Source organism: Dreissena polymorpha, chromosome 6 (assembly GCF_020536995.1).
Source record: "Dreissena polymorpha isolate Duluth1 chromosome 6, UMN_Dpol_1.0, whole genome shotgun sequence".
In the NCBI taxonomy this organism is placed as follows: domain Eukaryota; kingdom Metazoa; phylum Mollusca; class Bivalvia; order Myida; family Dreissenidae; genus Dreissena; species Dreissena polymorpha.
This window is the reverse complement of record NC_068360.1, coordinates 30,578,911-30,599,043: the sequence shown is the minus strand read 5'-3', so window position 1 is coordinate 30,599,043 and position 20,133 is coordinate 30,578,911. Positions and strand designations below refer to the sequence as shown.

At 36.2% G+C, this 20,133-nt stretch overlaps 2 protein-coding genes across 3 annotated transcripts; one reads left to right on the top strand and one right to left on the bottom strand.

The window, feature by feature from the left end:
* Positions 1-308: 308 nt before the first annotated feature.
* Positions 309-13,092, top strand: LOC127835154 (probable methyltransferase-like protein 24). Of its 2 annotated transcripts, none has more exons than XM_052361464.1 (6): positions 309-528; positions 4,617-4,717; positions 7,363-7,491; positions 8,307-8,381; positions 9,629-9,767; positions 10,725-13,092. In XM_052361464.1, exons 1-6 carry the CDS (start codon positions 412-414, stop codon positions 11,055-11,057), a joined length of 894 nt encoding a protein of 297 aa, XP_052217424.1. In that variant the 5' UTR covers positions 309-411; the 3' UTR covers positions 11,058-13,092. The 2 variants fall into 2 exon arrangements, with proteins under 2 accessions (XP_052217424.1, XP_052217425.1); XM_052361465.1 differs by lacking the exon at positions 309-528 and adding an exon at positions 3,675-3,751.
* Positions 13,093-14,621: 1,529 nt separating this feature from the next.
* LOC127835153 (basic salivary proline-rich protein 1-like) lies at positions 14,622-19,818 on the bottom strand. Its single transcript, XM_052361462.1, has 4 exons — positions 19,651-19,818; positions 18,736-18,843; positions 17,316-17,426; positions 14,622-15,862 (listed from the first exon to the last, which is right to left on the bottom strand). The coding sequence occupies exons 1-4, from the start codon at positions 19,702-19,704 to the stop codon at positions 15,023-15,025; spliced, it is 1,113 nt and encodes a 370-aa protein (XP_052217422.1). The 5' UTR covers positions 19,705-19,818; the 3' UTR covers positions 14,622-15,022.
* Between the last annotated feature and the right edge of the window lie 315 nt (positions 19,819-20,133).

Here is a 20,133-nt window from a genome sequence, read left to right as displayed (position 1 = left end):
AACGCATGTAAAATTGTAATGTCCACACTGAGTATACTTGATTTTATATAGATGATGTTGACTAATACTTTAACACATTTATTCCTAGCGTCATGCGGCGTCTCATCAGGGTCTGCGCTGTTTGCGCCTCCCAATTTAGAAGGATGGGAGAGTCCACTAGGCATAAATGGGTTAATATAAGTTCTCGAACAGAAAACGCTTGAGGGGTGTCTATTTACCAAATCTAAAACTGCCATTAATTTTTTAATTTTACTTCCTCGTGCCGCAGGCTTCTGTAGTGTCATCGTCACCTTAAAAAAATAATAGTACAGCATTTGGACAACACAAAGGCTAAGCGTACAAAACTGGTACCTTAATTAATTGTCATGAACACATATGCAATAATTTAAACAAATTATCGTGTTGGTTAAAATGGCTGAATTTTCGAAGAAACGTATTTTATTCACCGCCGTAAGTGCTATGTGTGTTTTGACCGTATTGTCTTTGTATGGATATTACACAGAAATATCGTGTGAAGGTTCAAACAACGTAAGTATAGTGTGTTATTATTTACATAAAATATATTTATGAACATATTTGAATAACATGCAAATTTCCTAGGGATATCGTGTGGAAGTTCAAACATCCTAAGTATGGTTGAATAAAAACAAATAAAATACATATTTTAATTTATTTAAATTACATTTTAAAGCTATTTATGCCTCCCCGCCCTTTTTCCAAGAGAATTTTTAAGGCAATAATGATGAAGACGATGGTAGACGTCCGGCAAATCTCTCTGGCGTATGTTATCTTTTATAATACATATGATTAGATTGGTAACTTCACTTAAATGTATTATCAAATAAGTTTTTCTTACTGATATAAAATTTACGACGTGTCTCTTGTGATTTAATATCTGTGACGAAAAACACCAATTTCCGCTATACTTCTTGGTTTTTTATAGTGCAATGTTATTTAAAAAAATAAATAAAAAATTAGCGAGCGAATCCAAAACATATTTTGGATTGTGTGTCCACTGGGGGCTGACGAGGTCAAATCGTAGTCCGTTTCGCTACGACGTCGGGTATAGGTTTTACTACGAAAACATTGTGTAAATATACTTCTTAATTAGGCGAGTTTCATCTTTTCTGGTGTTTATGGATTAGAGAACGGAACATACAGTAATAGTATGTACTTATTTTCAATAACAAACTAATAACAAATACGCGTAATTGCAACCTTTAAGTTTATTTTAAGCTAAAATCGAAATATTTTGATTTGAAGCAATGCATAAGGTGGTTATTCTGTTAAAATAGCTAATTACGGTTACTTAAATAAAATAAAACTACATGTTTCTTTGATTCAGTGTACATTACACATTTTAAAGTGCAAAACAGGTTGCGAACATATTTTTTAATTATTCAAATGCTTTTTTTCGAAGGAAATTACAAGTCACTTTATGTATAGGTTTCGCACAGAGTAGGTATTGGTTGCGCAACGAAGTACAAATATAATGTATAGGATGCTCAACGAAGTTTCTGTATCCATTTCAGGACAAATCACATGCAGTTTGCAGTTACTGCAGACTGCCATTTCCCAGTGCAAAAGATGCCGTGCTTCACTGTGCGCATGAACATCCAAACGAAAAGGTTGAACCCGGTGAAAGTCGGTAGAGTCCCGGCAGAGTCCTGGTATACCGTCACTACGCCGACACTCACCGGGACTATACCGGCATCAGACCCCGGCAGAGCTGCGGCAACGCCCCGGTTTAACCGGGGACAACCGGGACTCCACCGGGAAAATATTCAAATGTTTCATACCGGTTGTTCCCGGTACAGTCCCGGTTGTTCCCGGTGCCAAGCCGGTCGTTGCCGGTCCTACCCGGTGACTCCCGGTTCATCCCGGAGGTATTAAACATTTTAATACTTTCCCGGTGGAGCCCTGGTGGAGCCCCGGTTGTCCCCGGTCGTCCACGGTTCATCCCGGTGGAGCACCGGTTCATCCCGGTAGGGCCCCGGTTCAACCCGGTAGATGCCTGATCACGCACTGGGGCTCCGCCGGCATCATAGTGAGACTGGGCCTTAACCGCATTGTAACACGAGGTAAATTTACCGGCTGTCATGTACGCAGTAAACAATAACCTGTGACAGAACCCACTGCCACACCTTTACAACAATATATTGGTTATGCAATTGCGGATTTGTGGAATTGGGGTCCTACTTTCCACACCTTACGGCTGTTACAGGTGTGGATTTTACAGGTAAAATCATGTATACGAACATGAAATTCATCTCAAAATTAGTTGACGATAACCGATTTTCAAGAAAATCGCTTTGATATATACAATGTAAAAATCAAATTCCGTATGAGATAAATAATGATCGAAGTTGGGACATGGGATTTACTTTGACATAAGCAGAGTTTTGAGATAAGCGAGTTGGGGATAACGAGAATCGAATGTTATTTGATAAAGAGTACCGTATGCTGAAAACCTATCGTCGGTCTGTATCAAAATGAACGTATAAGGGATTGTCACGAGGTAAAGATGCGTAATTTTTATTGAGACCGACGACATTAGGTTATCGACTTTCAACTGTCATCTTATATTATATGGATTTTCGAGTGTAATCGTTTCATTTGGCCTAGTCGTGAATTTAATTATATCATAATAATGTGCAATACAATGTCGACTGTGCGCTTCGAATCATGTTGTGCCGTTGTTACTACCTCTTCCTCAAAGGAAACATTCAGCCACTCCATGACTCTGTATTAACTTTTTTTTTCCATTATTTTGCCTTCGAGAGATAACCAATACGTCTTCTGTGAGAAACGCATACACGCTAAAGCGTTGTCGTAGCAAGGCTTATACGTATACTGTCAGAGACATGATCATGCCTAATAATAATATTTAGCCTTTATTTCTGATAACTGAGTCACCCTACACATTTCTAAACACACCAGTGGCTTAACGATACATAGATCAATATGGAAATTGTAAAATTGTGTTAATTAAACACAGTTGTAAACCTTAATTGCATTTTTAAAAGTGAAACTTGACTTCGCTTTGAAAATCAGCGGTATATTTCATGTTTAACCGCATAAACCAGACACATCTTGGATTATAATTTGATGTAACAAACCTATGAAATGTCATTATGCTTAAATTCAGAGTTTTGTTATTAGAAAAGCATGATTTTACATGTTTAAAACACAATTTTCGACTAATCCGTTCTCGATGTCATATGTTTTTAAACAATGTTGTCGTAGTAAAACATATACCCGACGTCGTAGCGAAACGGACTACGCTTTGACCTCGTCAGCCCCCAGTGGTGTCTGCCATTCATAATTTGAAACTTCGATCGGAATAAAATGCATCGCTTTGACCAGTCATCAGATTTAATCAATAGTGTTTTGGTGAGCATGTTGAGCATTCGATACAAACGTTTCTAAAAGGTTTAACCCATTTATGCCTAGTGGACTCTCCCATCCTTCTAAATTGGATAAATTTATTTCCAAAGTTAGGGATGTCTAGTATATTTATTTCTATATTTAGAATATTTCTTACAGAAAGTCATATAAGCAAACAGCGCAGGTCATGATGAGACGCCGCATTATGCGGTGTCTCATTTGGGTCTACGCTGTTTGCCAAGGCCTTTTGTCCAGACGCTAGGCATAAATGGGTTAAACTAGGTTCAGATCAATGTATGAAAGGAAGTGTCTATCGTTACAATTGTTCTATTGTTACAAGTATTGGATTTAAGTTGTCATTGAGGTAAGCATGTTGTTTATTTAATTTAGTGTGATTACTCCTTTTAAAGCTCAAATAGTTTCATCGATATAATCTACAGTTTCAATTTTAACCCATTTATGCCTAGCGTCTAGAAAAAAGGCCTTGGCAAATAGCGTAGACCCAGATGAGACGCCGCATAATGCGTCTCATCAGAATCTGCGCTGTTTGCTTTATTGAATTTCTGTAAGAAATATTCTAAATATAGAAATAAATATACTAGAAATTTTGAAAATAAATTGATCCAATTTAGAAGGATGGGAGAGTCCACTAGGCATACATGGGTTAATGGATTTATCTCTTTTCCCCATTGTGTCTTACGTTCCACTTTTTTCGATTGTTCGTTGATTATTTTTTTGCTGAATTGTATACTATGAGTATCACCGTTGGCTAAGACTGTGTGTGGGCGACATTTCGTTCAGTAGAGGTCGCGATATCGGTTTCATTTCGTTTTACTTCAGGGGTCAGTGGTTTGAGCCCAGTTTAGGGTTACTTTTTTCTTTCTTTAATGTTATTAATTTTTTACTGGAGCTTTTTATATCCAATCAATATAAATCATTTAATGACAAACTTCATTACATGCCACTTTCTGTGAAAAGGTCTCTTTAATGTATGTGCGTAAAGTGTCGTCCCAGATTAGCCTGTGCAGTCCTCAAGAGAAAATCAGGGACGACACTTTCCACCTTAACTAGAATTTCGATTAGAAGAGGCTTCTCTTGAACAAAAAAAAACGATAAAAAAGGAAAGTGTCGTCCCTTTACGGATTGCATAGGTATCTTAGACAACGCTTTGCGCGCATGCATTGAGTACAGGTTTCGCAAAACGCGACACATTTCATATGATTTTAAAGGGGCAACACAGACAGCGGCTTGAAGCGGCGGATTTTACGATCCCCAGCGATGACGTGTTGGCCAACATGACTAGAGCGGACTGGCTAAACGTATTCTGGAAGTAAGAGCATAGATACATAATTCGTGTTTATATAGCATTTTCGTGTGTGTTTTTTCGTGTTTGACAAAACGAAAATCGAAAATACACTCATATCAGTTCTTTTTCCGATTTTCAAATAACCAAAACAAAATCGAAATACAGAAAAACGTATTGTTTTGGTATAACGTTTTTGCTGGACTTATTATAATACAAAATGTACGAAACGTATTTATCGTTTCATACACCGTTTCATCCGAGTTATCATCCGGAAACCATTTTACTGTGTCGAGTCACCGTGACCTTGACCTTTGACCTAGTGACCTGAAAATCAATAGGGGTTATCTGCGAGTCATGATCAATGTAACTATGAAGTTTCATGATCCTAGGCGTAAGCGTTCTTGAGTTATCATCCGGAAACCATTTTTCTGTTTCGAGTCACTGTGACCTTGACCTTTGACCTAGTAACCAGAAAATCAATAGGGGTCATCTGCGAGTCATGTTCAATGTACCTATGAAGTTTTATGATCCTAGGCATAAGCGTTCTTGAGTTATCATCCGGAAACAATTTTACTATTTCGGGTCATCGTGACCTTGACCTTTGACCTAGTGACCTGAAAATCAATAGGGGTCATTTGCGAGTCATGATCAATGTACTTATGAAGTTTCATGATCCTAGGCGTAAGCGTTCTTGAGTTATCATCCGGAAACCATCTGGTGGACGGACCGACGGACCAACCAACCAACCAACCGACCGACGGACCGACCGAGTCGTGTTCTGAGAAAACTGGGCATAATGCATGTGCGTTAAGTGTCGTCCAAGATTAGCCTGTGCAGTGAGCACAGGCTAATGAGCGACGACACTTTCCGCCTTAAAAGGATTTTTAGATTGCTAAGAAGAGACTTCATTTAAACGAAAAATGTCATAAAAGCGGAAATTGTCGTCCCAGATTAGCCTGTGCGGACTGCACAGGCTAATCTGGGACGACACTTTACACACATGCATTATGCCCAGTTTTTTCAGAATACGACTCATATATACAACCAATTTTTTTCAACTCGGTTTTAACGATTTAAATATTACTCCAAATCATTATATATTTATCGATGGCTAAGTAAAAGACCTAAGTGCTTATAAAGATACAGGTTTTCCAGCATTTAGTAAATGTCGTTTTCGTATTACCGATAGTAAAACAGACAACTTCGGTTTTGAACTATGTTAGAAATAACAACCCATTGTTTGGCATAGATGTTTGTATGCATTTAGTCGTTATTAAGGGTAATTCAAATAACCAAGTGGTTATTTGATGTAACCGAAATATAACTGCCTTCGGCAAATAAGCGTATACAACGTATCAATATGTCAGAAATGTCGTTAACATACACAAAATGAAGGTAGAAGACCTAACAGAAACTTGGGGTACCGGTACTTCAGTTTTGATACCTTTGTCATTTGCAAGAGTAAAATCGACTAAAACGCTTCGGGTCGGATACATAATAGTTTGCTACTTGCTTAATCGAAGGCGCCTATTGCCATCCTGCTAAGCGCTTGACATAAAGGATTGGAATCGTGAGTACAAAAGTCTATCCGTAAAAGTGTCTTATGAATCAAGACAAGGATGTCCTCAACTAACAATGGTGACTTTATGATAACACTTGGTTATTTTGATAAGTTTAAAATAACTTTTCCGTGATATAACCGACTCGTGGTAATGACTTATTTAGCTGTGGTAACCAAGAGTTAACCAACATGTAGGAACCACTTTGTAATCGTTTTAAATTATATCTAGATAAATTATAGAAATTAATATAATGATGCGTGTGAACGAGATTATTAACTCGTGACAACGACACAATCAATAATAAAAAATCTGCGGTTTGAGTTTAGTTACAAACTCGATCCTTGCTTATATAAAGTAAAAAATACATCTCCTCACAGCATGAGCACGGATGGCCGAGTGGTGTATGCGGCGGCCTTTTTACTCTAGGACACTAGGAGTCAGTGGTTCGAGCCCAGTTGAGAGTCACAATTTTTTTCAATTGTATTCTTGTTTTGTTTACTAGAGATTTTTAGATTCAAATGTTTAAATGTATCAATATAAAGCATTTAATGACAATCTTCAATACATGCCAAAATCTGCGAAAAGGACCCTTTAAAGTAAGCAGATTTATTTTCCGTATCTTGTTTTTGTTTTGGTGATTTGAATATCGGATTACGATGTGTTTACTTTCGTGTTTCTTTTTGTCGTGTGACCTATTTCAAATGTATTCGTATTAAATGTGTGTTTTATTATATTCTAATAATGGTTTAGATCCTAATGGAAGTACGAGAATATATAGAATTAACTTTTCCGAATCGTAGAAGTATTCCTTATATATCTATATAAAATGCTAGCAAAGTTTTTTGTGGAAGTATATAAATGAATAGTAGTTACGTAAACTACTAAAGAATTATTCTTATAACAATTTAATAAGAATGCTAGATTAACCCTTTGTTGACATGTGAAACAAACACATCTTTAGCGACAATCTACATATTGCAAAATTCGTAGTGGAAATATGTAAATAGATATCTGTTACTTTTCCCAATGGTAGAAGCCCTATCATCTTGTGATATCCTATTTCTTGAACACCTTTTAACGAAGGAACTCATGCGAAATATGATGCAGGTACATCAACCGCCTTCAGGCGCTGTGCAAGGACGTGATTAGGGTGGGGACTCTAAATGACGGGGGTAAGGAGATATGTGTAGACGAGCCATACAGACCGCGGGCTCCTTGCATCATATACTCGTTCGGGTAGGTGCACGTCGACATTACATTCCTGTTTGAGGTGTACAAAATATATAACTTAACATGTATACGGTTGGCAGAAACATTGGCGATTATGTTTAAGTACGTTTATTATGTAAGTGCAAAATGCGAAAATATTGCCACCCACAAAATTGAGTGTATATATTTATAATTTATATGTATACTTACTTGGGTGGGTGGACATGTTTTTACATTGTGATTGTACTGATCTTACAGATGTACGTAATTGTGCTTAGGAACATCAAATATTATCTAGGTGTTTTCTCATTAAGGCTAGTGGCACATTAATAACCGTTTGGGAGGGTTCACACTACATGTATTTGGCTTGATGTACTTTATTCCTACGGGTTAGTTTACATTTTCTGGTTAGTTGCACATCAAATACTTGTTTGAAGGTGTGTATATTTAAATTGACTTGTAATATATAATAGAATTATTCGATTAAGTGTAAATAATTTGGCTTGGTGCACATTATATGCATCTTCCAAGGGTGTACATAAGTTTGCTTTGAGCACATTGACTTATTGCACACTATATACCTCTTCGGGTTATGTATAGAAGTTGGCTTGGTGAACACTATATACACCTTCCCAAAGTGTATATAAGTTGGCTTTTAGTACATTGACTTTTTGCACACTTTATACCCCTTGGTGCAATTTATAGAAGTTGGCATTATAAACACACTCGACTGGGTGTACATAATTATGCTTGGTATGCATTATGCACTCGTTTGCATGGTATACATAATTTGGTTTTATAAACAATGTACAAATATTAATTTTGTTATGCTTTCCTTTCAGGATTAATAATAACTTTCTGTTTGACAATGCTGCCGTGGACTTGTTCGGTTGTGACGTGTATTGCTTTGATCCTAGGTATGTGAACTATCGTAGATCTAAATCAATCTCTTTCACATCTGCTACCTTTCATTCACCTTTGTAGTGTGCTCAGAAAGAAGTTTCTTATAGTTTTTTTTAACAATCCGACTTACGGATGTTTATTTCTGACATTCAGATAAAGGAAAAAGTTAGTGCTTATTGGTGGCCCATGGCTTGTTAATGCTCGATTAGTCATGGTCGGCTCGGTTACTACTTAAAAGTACCCTCTTAAGAATACTTAAATGTACCCTGGGTGCGGAAAATATACTTAAACGTACCCAGGAATTCTAACGCTAAATTTGTCGTTGTGGGCTATTTTTTTACAAATTATTTATGTTCATATGTATGAAAATATTATGTAAAATAGCCTCTGTATTAGCGAAACTCATACTCAATAAAGAATATCGAGGCAGTTTTTTTTTCAAGAATTGTGTTTCGTATTCAGTAACGCGTTTTACGACATAATATTTTGGGCGGAAATTAAACTCGAGTACAGTCTAAAATGGCCGGGTACGTTTAAGTATATTTTCCGTACCCGGTGCACATTTTAGTATACTTAAGAGTACGCGGGATACATTTAAGTAGTACGCGAGTCGACAGTAACCAGTCGAGCCTTATTAATATACATTCGATTACAATGACATCGATTGCTTGCAATTTTGAAGTTAATATTAAAATATTAGACTGACGGTTTACCCGACTTTTAGTCAACTGTTGATGTAACTTCCGGCATGGATCGGTTTACTTTAGGCTAAAAACCATATTCCTCAAGTAACGGAACATAATATTTCCACTAATTAAAATTTACATTAATATAAATGCGTGGTATAATCTCAACGTTATTGTCTACATTATTAATGGAAACCTAGATCATACATTTTCATATAGCTATTACAAAATTGTGGAATAGATCTTTATGTTTTGATTGTAATATAAAACAAACAAAACACTGCAAACTATGTTGTCAGATCAAGTTAAAAATAAGCAATGTTCGCGCTTTCTTGTGATTTGACTAGTAACAATGCGCCGTTCTAGACAGCATGTATTGGGACTAAAGAGTTGATAATCTGGTAAACAAATGTATGTATCGACAACTACTAGTATTTGTCTTATAATAGTAATTAGGAAACAATTAGGACCGATTTAAATTATATAAATGGCACACATTTTCAATATTTTAACATTCAAAACATAACTGACACAAATCGACCTAATTCCACGCAGAAATGTTTGCTTCTTTCCAGCATGACGAATAGCTCTGGTCGTGTTTCGGAACACGTCTGGTTCTATAAGTTGGGCCTAGCGGGAGAAAATAAAGTGAGTTCGAAAGGATGGAGTCTAAAAACACTGGACGCCATTAAACAAATGCTTGGACACTCGAACGTAAGACGAAATCATTTTATTTATAATATGGTAAAATACTTTAGTTAACTTATTCGTTTAATGTATTCAGATCCAATTTTCAGGTATATGCATTAAGCAGAATAAACATGGTACGTAATCTAAAGTGATGTGGAATCTGGATAGAGCCTGCTTTGCTTGTTTTTGGCACGTGCTTAAAAAATAGCTTAAAAGTGTAGGAACAATCCACTCAACATTTTGATAGTAGAAGAACTCATATTTTAGGAACGTATGATGATGACCTTTTCATTTGGTTCGGTAAATGGTTTCTCTTAAATAGTTACTTGAGTGATCATGGTTACATTTTTATCAAGTACTAGCTAGACACATTAAACGTACGTAAAATTATTTTAAAATTGTCTACTATAAGGGATTTATAATGTGGACATGTTTTATAATACCTTTATAGAAGATTTAGCAATAACCCCAAACAGAGACCGTCATCTGTCATTTTAAGGCTGATTCCGCTTTTCAAATTCGGCGTCATTTTCCCCTTCAAATGTCAAATTTTCTCACCAAACAATATCTTCTTAAAACTATTGAACATATCCAATAATTATGCATATATGTATTTGTGTCATTATGTAATTGAAAAGAAACCCCATTAAATAAAATATTAAACACAAATTATCCCATCTCATGGCTTTGTGTGGAATTTCGATTGTAAAAACCATGCGAAATACTGATGATGTTATATCTCATTTTATTTAGTTATGTATGTCTTACTAATATTATGATTATAATTTATATCATAAATATCGTCGTCGCCATCACCATCACAATCGTCATAATAATAATCAACACCAAAATAACAACAACAGCTTGAAGACTTATGTTTAGACATATAAGTAAACAATTTAGTTTATAAGTGTGTTATGTATAATTAGAGTCAAAGAATTATATGATGTATTAATACCGCTTTTCACTGTACCCTTTCAGAAAACCATAGACATCCTAAAGGTCGATATAGAGGGCGATGAATGGGCTTCATTTCTTCAGATGGTCCCGGCGGGGTCGCTTCGAAACGTCAAACAGATTGCCATGGAAACGCACTTCCTGTCCAAGCATCCGCACTTGTCGGAGATGTTCGGAAATGATCAAATACCCGGAAACATGCAGTTGTCTGCCCTTAGACAGCTATACGAGGCGGGTTTCCGGATATTTATGAGGGAACGCAACCTAGTGCTTCACCAGAAGTGGCCTGGGCTGACAAGACCGATCACCAATCTGAATGAAATTTCCTTAATCCAGGAAAATTTCGCTTATGCGTAATAATTGGGCTTATTTTCGGGTGCCCGATCGACCACGAACAATTTCCGAACATAGCATCATAGTAGGATATTTAATTGATTGTCGTCATTATCAGAATATCAATTTGTCGGACGTCATTTCAAAGATCATCAACTTGTTTGGTGTTATTTTTGGATCACAAAATAGTTTGACCAAAGATTTTAAAACAAGCTAAATGTCGATTAAATTGTCGGATGTGTTTTGTGTTCTTGTATTTGTTATGCCCCCGGTAGGAGGGCATATAGTGATCGGACTGTCCGTCCGTCTGTCCGTCTTTCCGTCACACTTTGCGTTTAGGTTTCGAAAAATGCTCATAACTTCTATGTCCCTTGAGATGTAACCTTCATATTTGGTATGCATGTGTTTATGGACAAGGCCTTTCCATACGCACACAAATTTTGACCCCTGTGACCTTGACGTTGATCTTAGGGTCCGCGTTAAGGTTTCGAAAAATGCTCATAACTTCTATGTCCCTTGAGATATAACCTTCATATTTGGTATGCATGTGTATATGGACAAGGTCTTTCCATACGCACACAAATTTTGACCCCTGTGACATTGGCCTTGAACTTAGGGTCCGTGTTTAGGTTTCGAAATCTGCGTTTCGGTTTCGAAAAAAGCTCATAACTTCTATCAAGCGTTTATGGGGGCATAAGTCATCCAATGGTGACAGCTCTGGTTTTTAATTATGTAATGCCCTTATGATATTAAACACTTGTGATGTTTTGAGGCTCGGCATTTAAACGGCGTATCTGATACCACTTCTTCTGAACTTTTATTATAGTTTTTCATTTATCAACGTTTTATCTGTTTTGAAAAAAAATCGTTCAATCTCGTAACAACTTTCACCGTGAACATTGCAGAGTAAAAAAAACGTATCGAGCATGAAACAATTATAATTGTAACGGATTGACAAGGATATCGAGAACTATTTTACTTGCGCAAATGTTTGAAAGGTATATTTTATTAGGCATCTATTTATATAAATATTTTCTTTATGAGATAAAATATTTAAAATTACCGGAGAAATAATTCCCGATTACTTTTCTCAAAAGCGTAAATAAAGACTTCCTTTTTGAAAATGCTTGATTGATCTGAATGTCTTTGTCATGTCACGTGTCATGTCACGTGTATAATAGAAAATCATCAAACAGAATTGAAAATGAATGGCAGATTAATGTTAATTCTACCGTTAGTGCTAACTAATTTATAGTAATATTCAAATTGAAATCGTTACATTTAATTAATTTTAAAATTATTTTGAAATGCCTTACCTATGAGACAATATCTGGATGCTGCTGATTAAACCCACGTGGCATTAGAGCTGATCATCATAGTACAAAATGCATGTTAAAGTCCAGAGTATATGCAATAAAAATGTGTGCTAATCCGAGTTTGAAATCGTGTTTTCCATTCCACCTTTTCATTTCAAACGAGTTTTTATTTGTTGAAGTTATATTAACAATAACCAAATTATAATATAGTCACAGGAATTAATCATAATGTACTCGGTCAACCCCTACTTAATAAAATGTTGTCAACACGTTTCTATATACATTATAGATGACACACGCCAAAATCCTTTTTTGCAAGCGCTTTGGCCACAACGAATTGAACATTTGTTCTACGGATTTTATTCCGACCCCCCACCCCCCTAAAAAATGGAGCGAGCTAGAGAAATAAAAATAAATTTATTTGTATTATATTTTTGGTTTAATCACGGGCGGAAAATAAAAAATACATATATTGTCTATGTAAATTGATGTGTTTTGCCAAATAAATTAACGATATCTTCAAAATACCAGTACAAGATCATTTAGTAGTAATAAGTGAGTTTAGCCCTTATCAAATCTTTGTAAAAATAAATAAAGAAATCTCCAATAGCTGTTCTGCTTACTCACACCAGGTAGTGATTACTTAAATTTAACACGGTACACTGTAGTTACAACATGAAACAATAAATAATACAATAAATAACAAGAATAAACAGTGATTTTTTTTCTTCGCGTTATACATTACAGCCTTTGCCTTTTTGATTGGAGATAGAGTGCGATAAACCATGAAATTGGGAAAATTGAATCAGGATTATTATGATTATAAATAACAGTTAACCAATTGTTAATAAGTGCATGCTCAACTGCTGTGTATAATTTATATTATAAAACTGCTAGAGAATTAAACTACTGTATGATTAACTCAATAAACCAATAAAGTTTATTTATACAGTTTGGCTTAATTCTTTTTTCTTTTTTTTTGAAATTTTGGGCAGACATGTTGGAAAAAATGCCCCGGGTGCAAGTTAACATTTCCATTTGTGTCTTTGGCCGACACGACAAGACAGACGAACGCTGCCATTTTTTTAGCAAAAATCAATCTCATAACGCAAAGCGTTATAACAGTCTATGTCGTAAAATGCGTAGGCTGAACTAAACTTAATCACTTAATAAATATGTGAGCAGCAAAATTATTGCTGTGGACGCAATATAAAAATAAAAGTATTTTTATTTCGTTTTAATATTTTAAGGTGCGGCAAATCCGACGAACATTTAATCAATTCGTTATGGCCTCAACACCGGTTACAAAAGGTAATTTACCTGAGGTTAATTTATTATTGTTGTGCAATATGATATCCGTTTACATCTGTGTAATTGATATACATTTGGCACTTCTTCATAGGAATGAAGATTCGTTTTAACATTTATGTAATGTCAAGAATTTCAAGTCGTATATCTGGTTTCTGATCTGCGTCTGATTTCAGTAGGTCAGTTGTCAGTTACTTGCATTAACCCATTTATGCCTTGTGGACTCTCCCATCCTGCTAAATTGGATCAATTTATTTCCAAAATTAGAGATGTCTAGTACATACATTTCTATATTTAGAATATTTCTTACAGAAATCCCTTTAAGCAAACAGCGCATACACTGATGAGTCGCCGCATCATGGGTCTACAATGTTTGCCAATGTCTTTTTTCTAGACGCTTGGCAAAATGGGTTAATATGTGCACCCAGGACTGAACACCGCATGATAATTGTGGGTTGATTCACTATCTGCAGTGATTTTACTGAAATTAAACATGGTTTAAAACGGCCCAAACAAACTTACTTAAAGAACTCAATCAAATTATAAGTTATTTATAATTTTTAATAAATTATTTTGAAATGCCCATATGTGTGTGTACATATTGTGAGATTGTTTATTTATACGTGTTTCTGACTCGTTTCATTACGTAAATAATAATCTATCCAGAGCTTTAAATTTTGGGGAACGTGACTGATGAATCAACCACTACAGGTGACTACGGTAGTAGTTGAATATTCGTGGTTCAATCATCAGGATAACCGTAGCATACTTTGTACAAAACGACTTATCTATAACACAAAACTCTTCTGCTTTATTACGGATGATTAAATAAATTAAATTGAACATTTGTAACAAAAATAACATAAAAAGCAACATCAACAACACAACACAATTAACAATAATTCTTACATCAACACACGCGGACACAGTAAGACACAATAAAAGACACAGCAGTAAGACACAATAAAAGACACTGCGTTTTATTGTTAAAAACACATTCCACTTATGACGTCATACATTTGATGTAAATAAATAGGCACATAACGAATCAACAAAGGCCTTTTACTTTGAAAAATAAGCAACAAAAAATAAATACAAAACAATGAGTTTATATACAATTTCAATAAGCAAACGGTATTGGTCAAACAGGAATGCCATGGTAGCATTGAACTTGAAGTTTGCGTAAGATACTGAATAATGGTGCTTATTTTTAATAAAAAAGCTCATTGTTCTTAATCATGCAAACTGACTGTTCGCAATATAAAACATAAGTGTATTCTCACAGCATAGAACAAAAAGGATACTATACTCATTGCATCCGAGATTATATAACATTACAAGACGGCCAGTGGAAACGCCGCATTTTTAAGACCTGTTGAGCGCCGCTGGAGCGGGCGGCGTGCGCATGTCAGGGTCTTCCGGAACCGGGTAACCAGGTTCAACTCGTGGAGCGGCGGCGTTTCTCTGCACGCCGCTCATCAGTAACAGACGCAGAAGTTCCAGTGGCGGTGGTGGAGTTGCCGTGTTTCCGATTTGCGGCACTAAATAGCGACCTTCTACACCCTCAACTGTTTCCTGCATTCGGATCTGCATCGGACGCGGCGTCCCCTGCAGCTGCCCTTCAGGGTTTCCTAGAAGCAAGGGTGCATCGCCTGTTTTAGGTGCCTGAGAGACTATTGGAACCGGCGCGTTTCGTTCTGGCGGAGCATCACGGTCTGTGTAAACTTCTTTTGGGGGTGGTAGTAATTCGTCCTTGCCGGTGTTAATGGATGGAGGGTCATGATCCTGAGAAATGTCAAGGAGACGTGGCGCTGCAACGAGTTGTGCCTGGGGTAAATTGTTCGACAGCGGTGGGGGAATCAAACCATCATCTGTGTTCCCAAGCGGCGGTGGGCCGTTGTCCGTATCGATGGTGTGGTGGCTCGGCCCACCCACTGGCCCTGGCGGAAGTCGTGTAGGTGGTTCAAGGAAGCCGTTGTTCAACGCCCCGGGAGGCACAGGATTTCGTTGATTGGTGGAAGAGTCGTCGTCCTCAGTATACTCGCACAGTGGGCTTGGCTCTGAAATTCGGGGCGAGCCAAGGGTCGGCGGCGGGGAATCGCGTAACTGGTTCAACCAGATGATGTTGAGGCGCCTCTTGCAGTAATCAGTTATTTGTTCGCCTGCCTTCTCTTTGAGCTTTTCGATTTGAATTGGCGAACATTTCTGAAATAGTTATACTATCTAATGCGATCAACACAATACTTCCATAAGCATGGGACAATAATGGACATCAGCAGTACTTCCAGTTATAAGCAGTATAATCATTTACTCCCCTATCCGCGTTGCATCATACAATGTAGACAAAGAAAGGAAAGGTAACCAAGTATTCTACAGTTATGACAGATGAAGAAGTTGCAACTAAGTTATCTATATAGTTATCGTATATGTTTGATCGAGGCGTATTGGAAATGGTGTCCGTTTAGCGACCGCGGGGTCATGAGTTCGATCCCCAGCATGGGAGCGTTCTTTCGATCCCCCCTCCCACCAAAGACAGAATTTTTTTTATAAATTTGTTATACCAAGAAAACGGAAGCTTTCAATATGCATTGGGCTTTCGATGCATTCGAACTTGAATACATAGGTATAATCGTAGGTACCGTAATTACTCTAAGTTTTCGGACACTTGAAAATATTTTTTGTTCGTGTCCGAATATTTAGATACGAAAAATATTCAAAAAATACAAGTGTCCGAAAATTTAGAGACAATATGTTATGTTTGTTAGTCAGTTATCATATTGAAATAACACCAATTAATAAATGTGCATTCATTGTATTGCGTTGTACTCTCCTTTCACTGCTTTAAATATAATACAACTTCACTTATTTGCAATCTCTTACCCGATATGGTATATAAAACGTTATAAAAACAAACTGCTTCCTGAATACGATATCATTTAAAATGCTGTTGGTTGAAACAATTGTTTATTACCGGTATAATTGATAATCTGCCCAATAACGCAATTGGTATGGTCGATTGCGCTCAGGGCATTCTGTGCCAGATTTTATGACCTTAATCCGGTTGTAAAACTCCGTGATCGAAGTGACCCAGATACGCGAAAGCAGGGCAGAAATATAGTAAAATGGCGCTGTAAAATATACTGTCCGAAAAATTGGAGTCATTAATTATGTATTAATTATGTATGTCCGAAAATATAGAGTCTTAAAAAAATATTATTTTGGCTAAAAAGGAGGGTGTCCGAAAACATAGAGTGATTACGGTATATACGTTTATGACATAGGGACTTATGGCTTCATAGAGAATAATAGGTAAGTGTTGATTATAGATCAGGTTTATCATGCGAGGCTTAGAAAACAAAAAGCACGAGCCTTGGCGAGTGCTTTTTCGTTTTCGTGCCGAGCATGATAAACCTGATCTATAATCAACACTAATCTATTATTCTATTTATCCTACTTTTTATTTTGTAAACCTTTTTGTTTTAACAAAATTAGTTTGACTGGATAATTTCGCTGGATTTATGACGTCATTTCGTCGAAATATTTCCTGCCGTTGATTATAGATGATATTTAATCAACGGGGCTTTAATCAACCGAATTCGCTGTAAAAGTGGGATAAAAAGTTATCTACAATACGACATAGGGACATGTGGCTACTTACACTTGCCATTCTGAGGAACTCTTCTCTCTCCTGTGGCTCCAGTTCCCAGAACGGGTCGTAGTCGTTGATGAAGCAGGCACGTATCTTGCTATCCCTCAGCGCGGTCAATTTCTGCGCACAAGAAGCACTATTGAGTCTCGTTTTGGGAAAACGGTGCTTAATGCATCTGTTTAAAGTGTCGTCCCAGATCAGACCGTGCAGTACGCACAAGGCTTATCAGAGACGACAATTTCCGCCTAAACTTTATCATCTTTGAGAAGAGACATCCATCAAGCATACAAACCCATAAAAGCATAAAGTGTAGTCCATGATAAGCCTTCGCGGACTGCACAGGCTATTCTAGGATGACACTTGACGGACTGCACTGGCTATTTTAGGATGACGCTTGACGCACATTCGATTAGCCCAGTTTCTTTAAACGATGTTAAATAATTTTTCAATTCATCGTCTCGACAAGCAGTCGTCATCTCCATTATTTTATTATTTATAGTATAACATTTAAGCTGTAAAATATTTTCGGCATTTGAAACCATGATGTTTTACATTACATATAATATATCCCGTTTTACTAATGGATAATGAATTATAATAAGTTATAATTTACAATTTTACGTATCATTGTTTGTAGTAATCTCATTAAAGCTGATTAAAAGATTTTATTGCCAAAAAGTAATACGAAAATCAGCTAGATGCATGATTGTCTCTTTAATAAAAAACTAAACAATTTTACATAAGCAAGACACCGATTACAAAAGGCACTTGAACAGTGTTATATCAGTGGAAAGGTCAGGGTGCAGAATCAACGGGGTTTTCAGCGGCTTACACACGGGCTGGAATGAATGTAAACACACCGTTAAGAACTTTTTTGTGTGTGCAAATATCTCAAATTAGTGAAATGCATTTGCTAACATATTTCGTGCATAAAAGACAGTTTTCTTGCAGTTTGTGCCGATATCTTAAGGTATAAGGATAAATCCTTCAATACGTCTGAAATCGTTGACAAAATTTCACGTTTTGTGAAGCAAAACCTTTTAAATGTACATGAATGCAGTAAAATTAGAATTTTGAACAAGAACACATGCTTATTAAATGAAGTAATTATGACGTTTTTACATTGCCATAAGCAGCATAAAATATGCCTTTTGTGTACTAGTTGAAATTCTTAAGAAAATTGTTTTACCGGTGTGTTTACATCCATTAACGTTTAATTGGGAACACGACAAAGTCACGTGATCATGCACCCTGAAGTTAATATAATACTCATCACACATTAATGACTCTCCTGTTGCGTTGATAGGAACTATATCATTTATAAAAAACAGTCGTTATTATTTACTGATGTATCCGCGTTTTTGGAAAATTTTGTCCGGAAAGATGTATATTAATATGGGACTTCAACAAAAAATATATAAAAAACCACCTTTGTCTTGTCTGAAATGCGGCCTTGGGATTCGTCATACCCGTTGAGTACTTCCTCCACGGGACGGGAAGTGATGATCTGCCATGACTTCCCGCAATACAGCAGCGTCTGAACAACAACAAGCAATGGATAAATGTCAAACACTTCCCTGACAACCTCGAATTTGAGTCACGCTTGTGTAGGTGAAGAGGCTTTTCATGAAAAACATGGAGCATCCGAAAATCGCCACACTAGAACATTAACGAGGCACTTTAATACAAAAAATTCGGCGCGGATTGTATTGTTTACTTTCTCGACAAAATTTAGTTATTTCTTGGTGAAGTACTTCGTGTATCGGGTAGACAATACATTATGCAATGTGTAATATTTAAGCAGTGTATTGAATACAGCAATATTTTCTCCATGAGCACCATTGGAAAACGAATAGTTAGTGGTATAATGTTAGTGACAGGGTCAAGTCCCAATGTTGTTTTTTTTTAAACAAATTGAATTCTATTTGTTTTATTTTTAATGAATATTTATTGTTTATCTGTAAATAATTGCTATGGCGTTTTTTGTTTCCTCAGTGATTTTTTTTAATTTTCAAAATGATCGAACAAAATTTTGATCGCTACATTAAAAACACCATGTATCTGTTTTCAAATATCCTAATATTTCATAATTAAAAAAAAGTAAAAAAGCACCTCAAACGGTCAATTAAAAGATCGTCATATATGATATAGCCAATCCCATGTAATAAAAGACGGCCATCGTAAAGCGTTTTGCAATTATTAAAAAAAAAACAATAAAATGATCAAATACATGTATCAAACAACATGCGAAATTAGCCGTCGTTTGTAAAGCAATAATAAAATTCAATGAAACAATTTAATACTTATTCTCTGTTTGTCCAATTTAAACAGTAAAAAATATTACCTGAAAAATCAGCGCCAAACATAATATCATATTTGAAGCTTGCGTCGAAAACATTTCTGTCTCACGATTAGTGTACGTTTTGATAAAGATTTACCGAGCCGCCGGTTAAATAGGTAACCTTAGTTCACGTGGACAAAAACTTACAAATAAAAACAAGTTATTGATGTTGACAATTAGTGGAAATCTAAACATATTATATTATACGTTATCGTCTCTTTGAAAAGCTTTGTAAACCCGAATATAGTCTATCAGCGATTAGCGAAATAAGGTATGATCATTAATATGGTAATCCTGCCATCACGTATTTGCCTAAGAGAGTATTAAAAGAATCTAAATTTGCAAATTTGAATAAATTGCTGATAACAGTGTTTAAAGAATAAAACGGCAATTAATTCGTCACTACCTCCCAGTTTGGTGAATTCTTATTTAGATTGCAATTTATATATCCGTATCTGCCATTGCCCATTGCCAGATATAGACGTT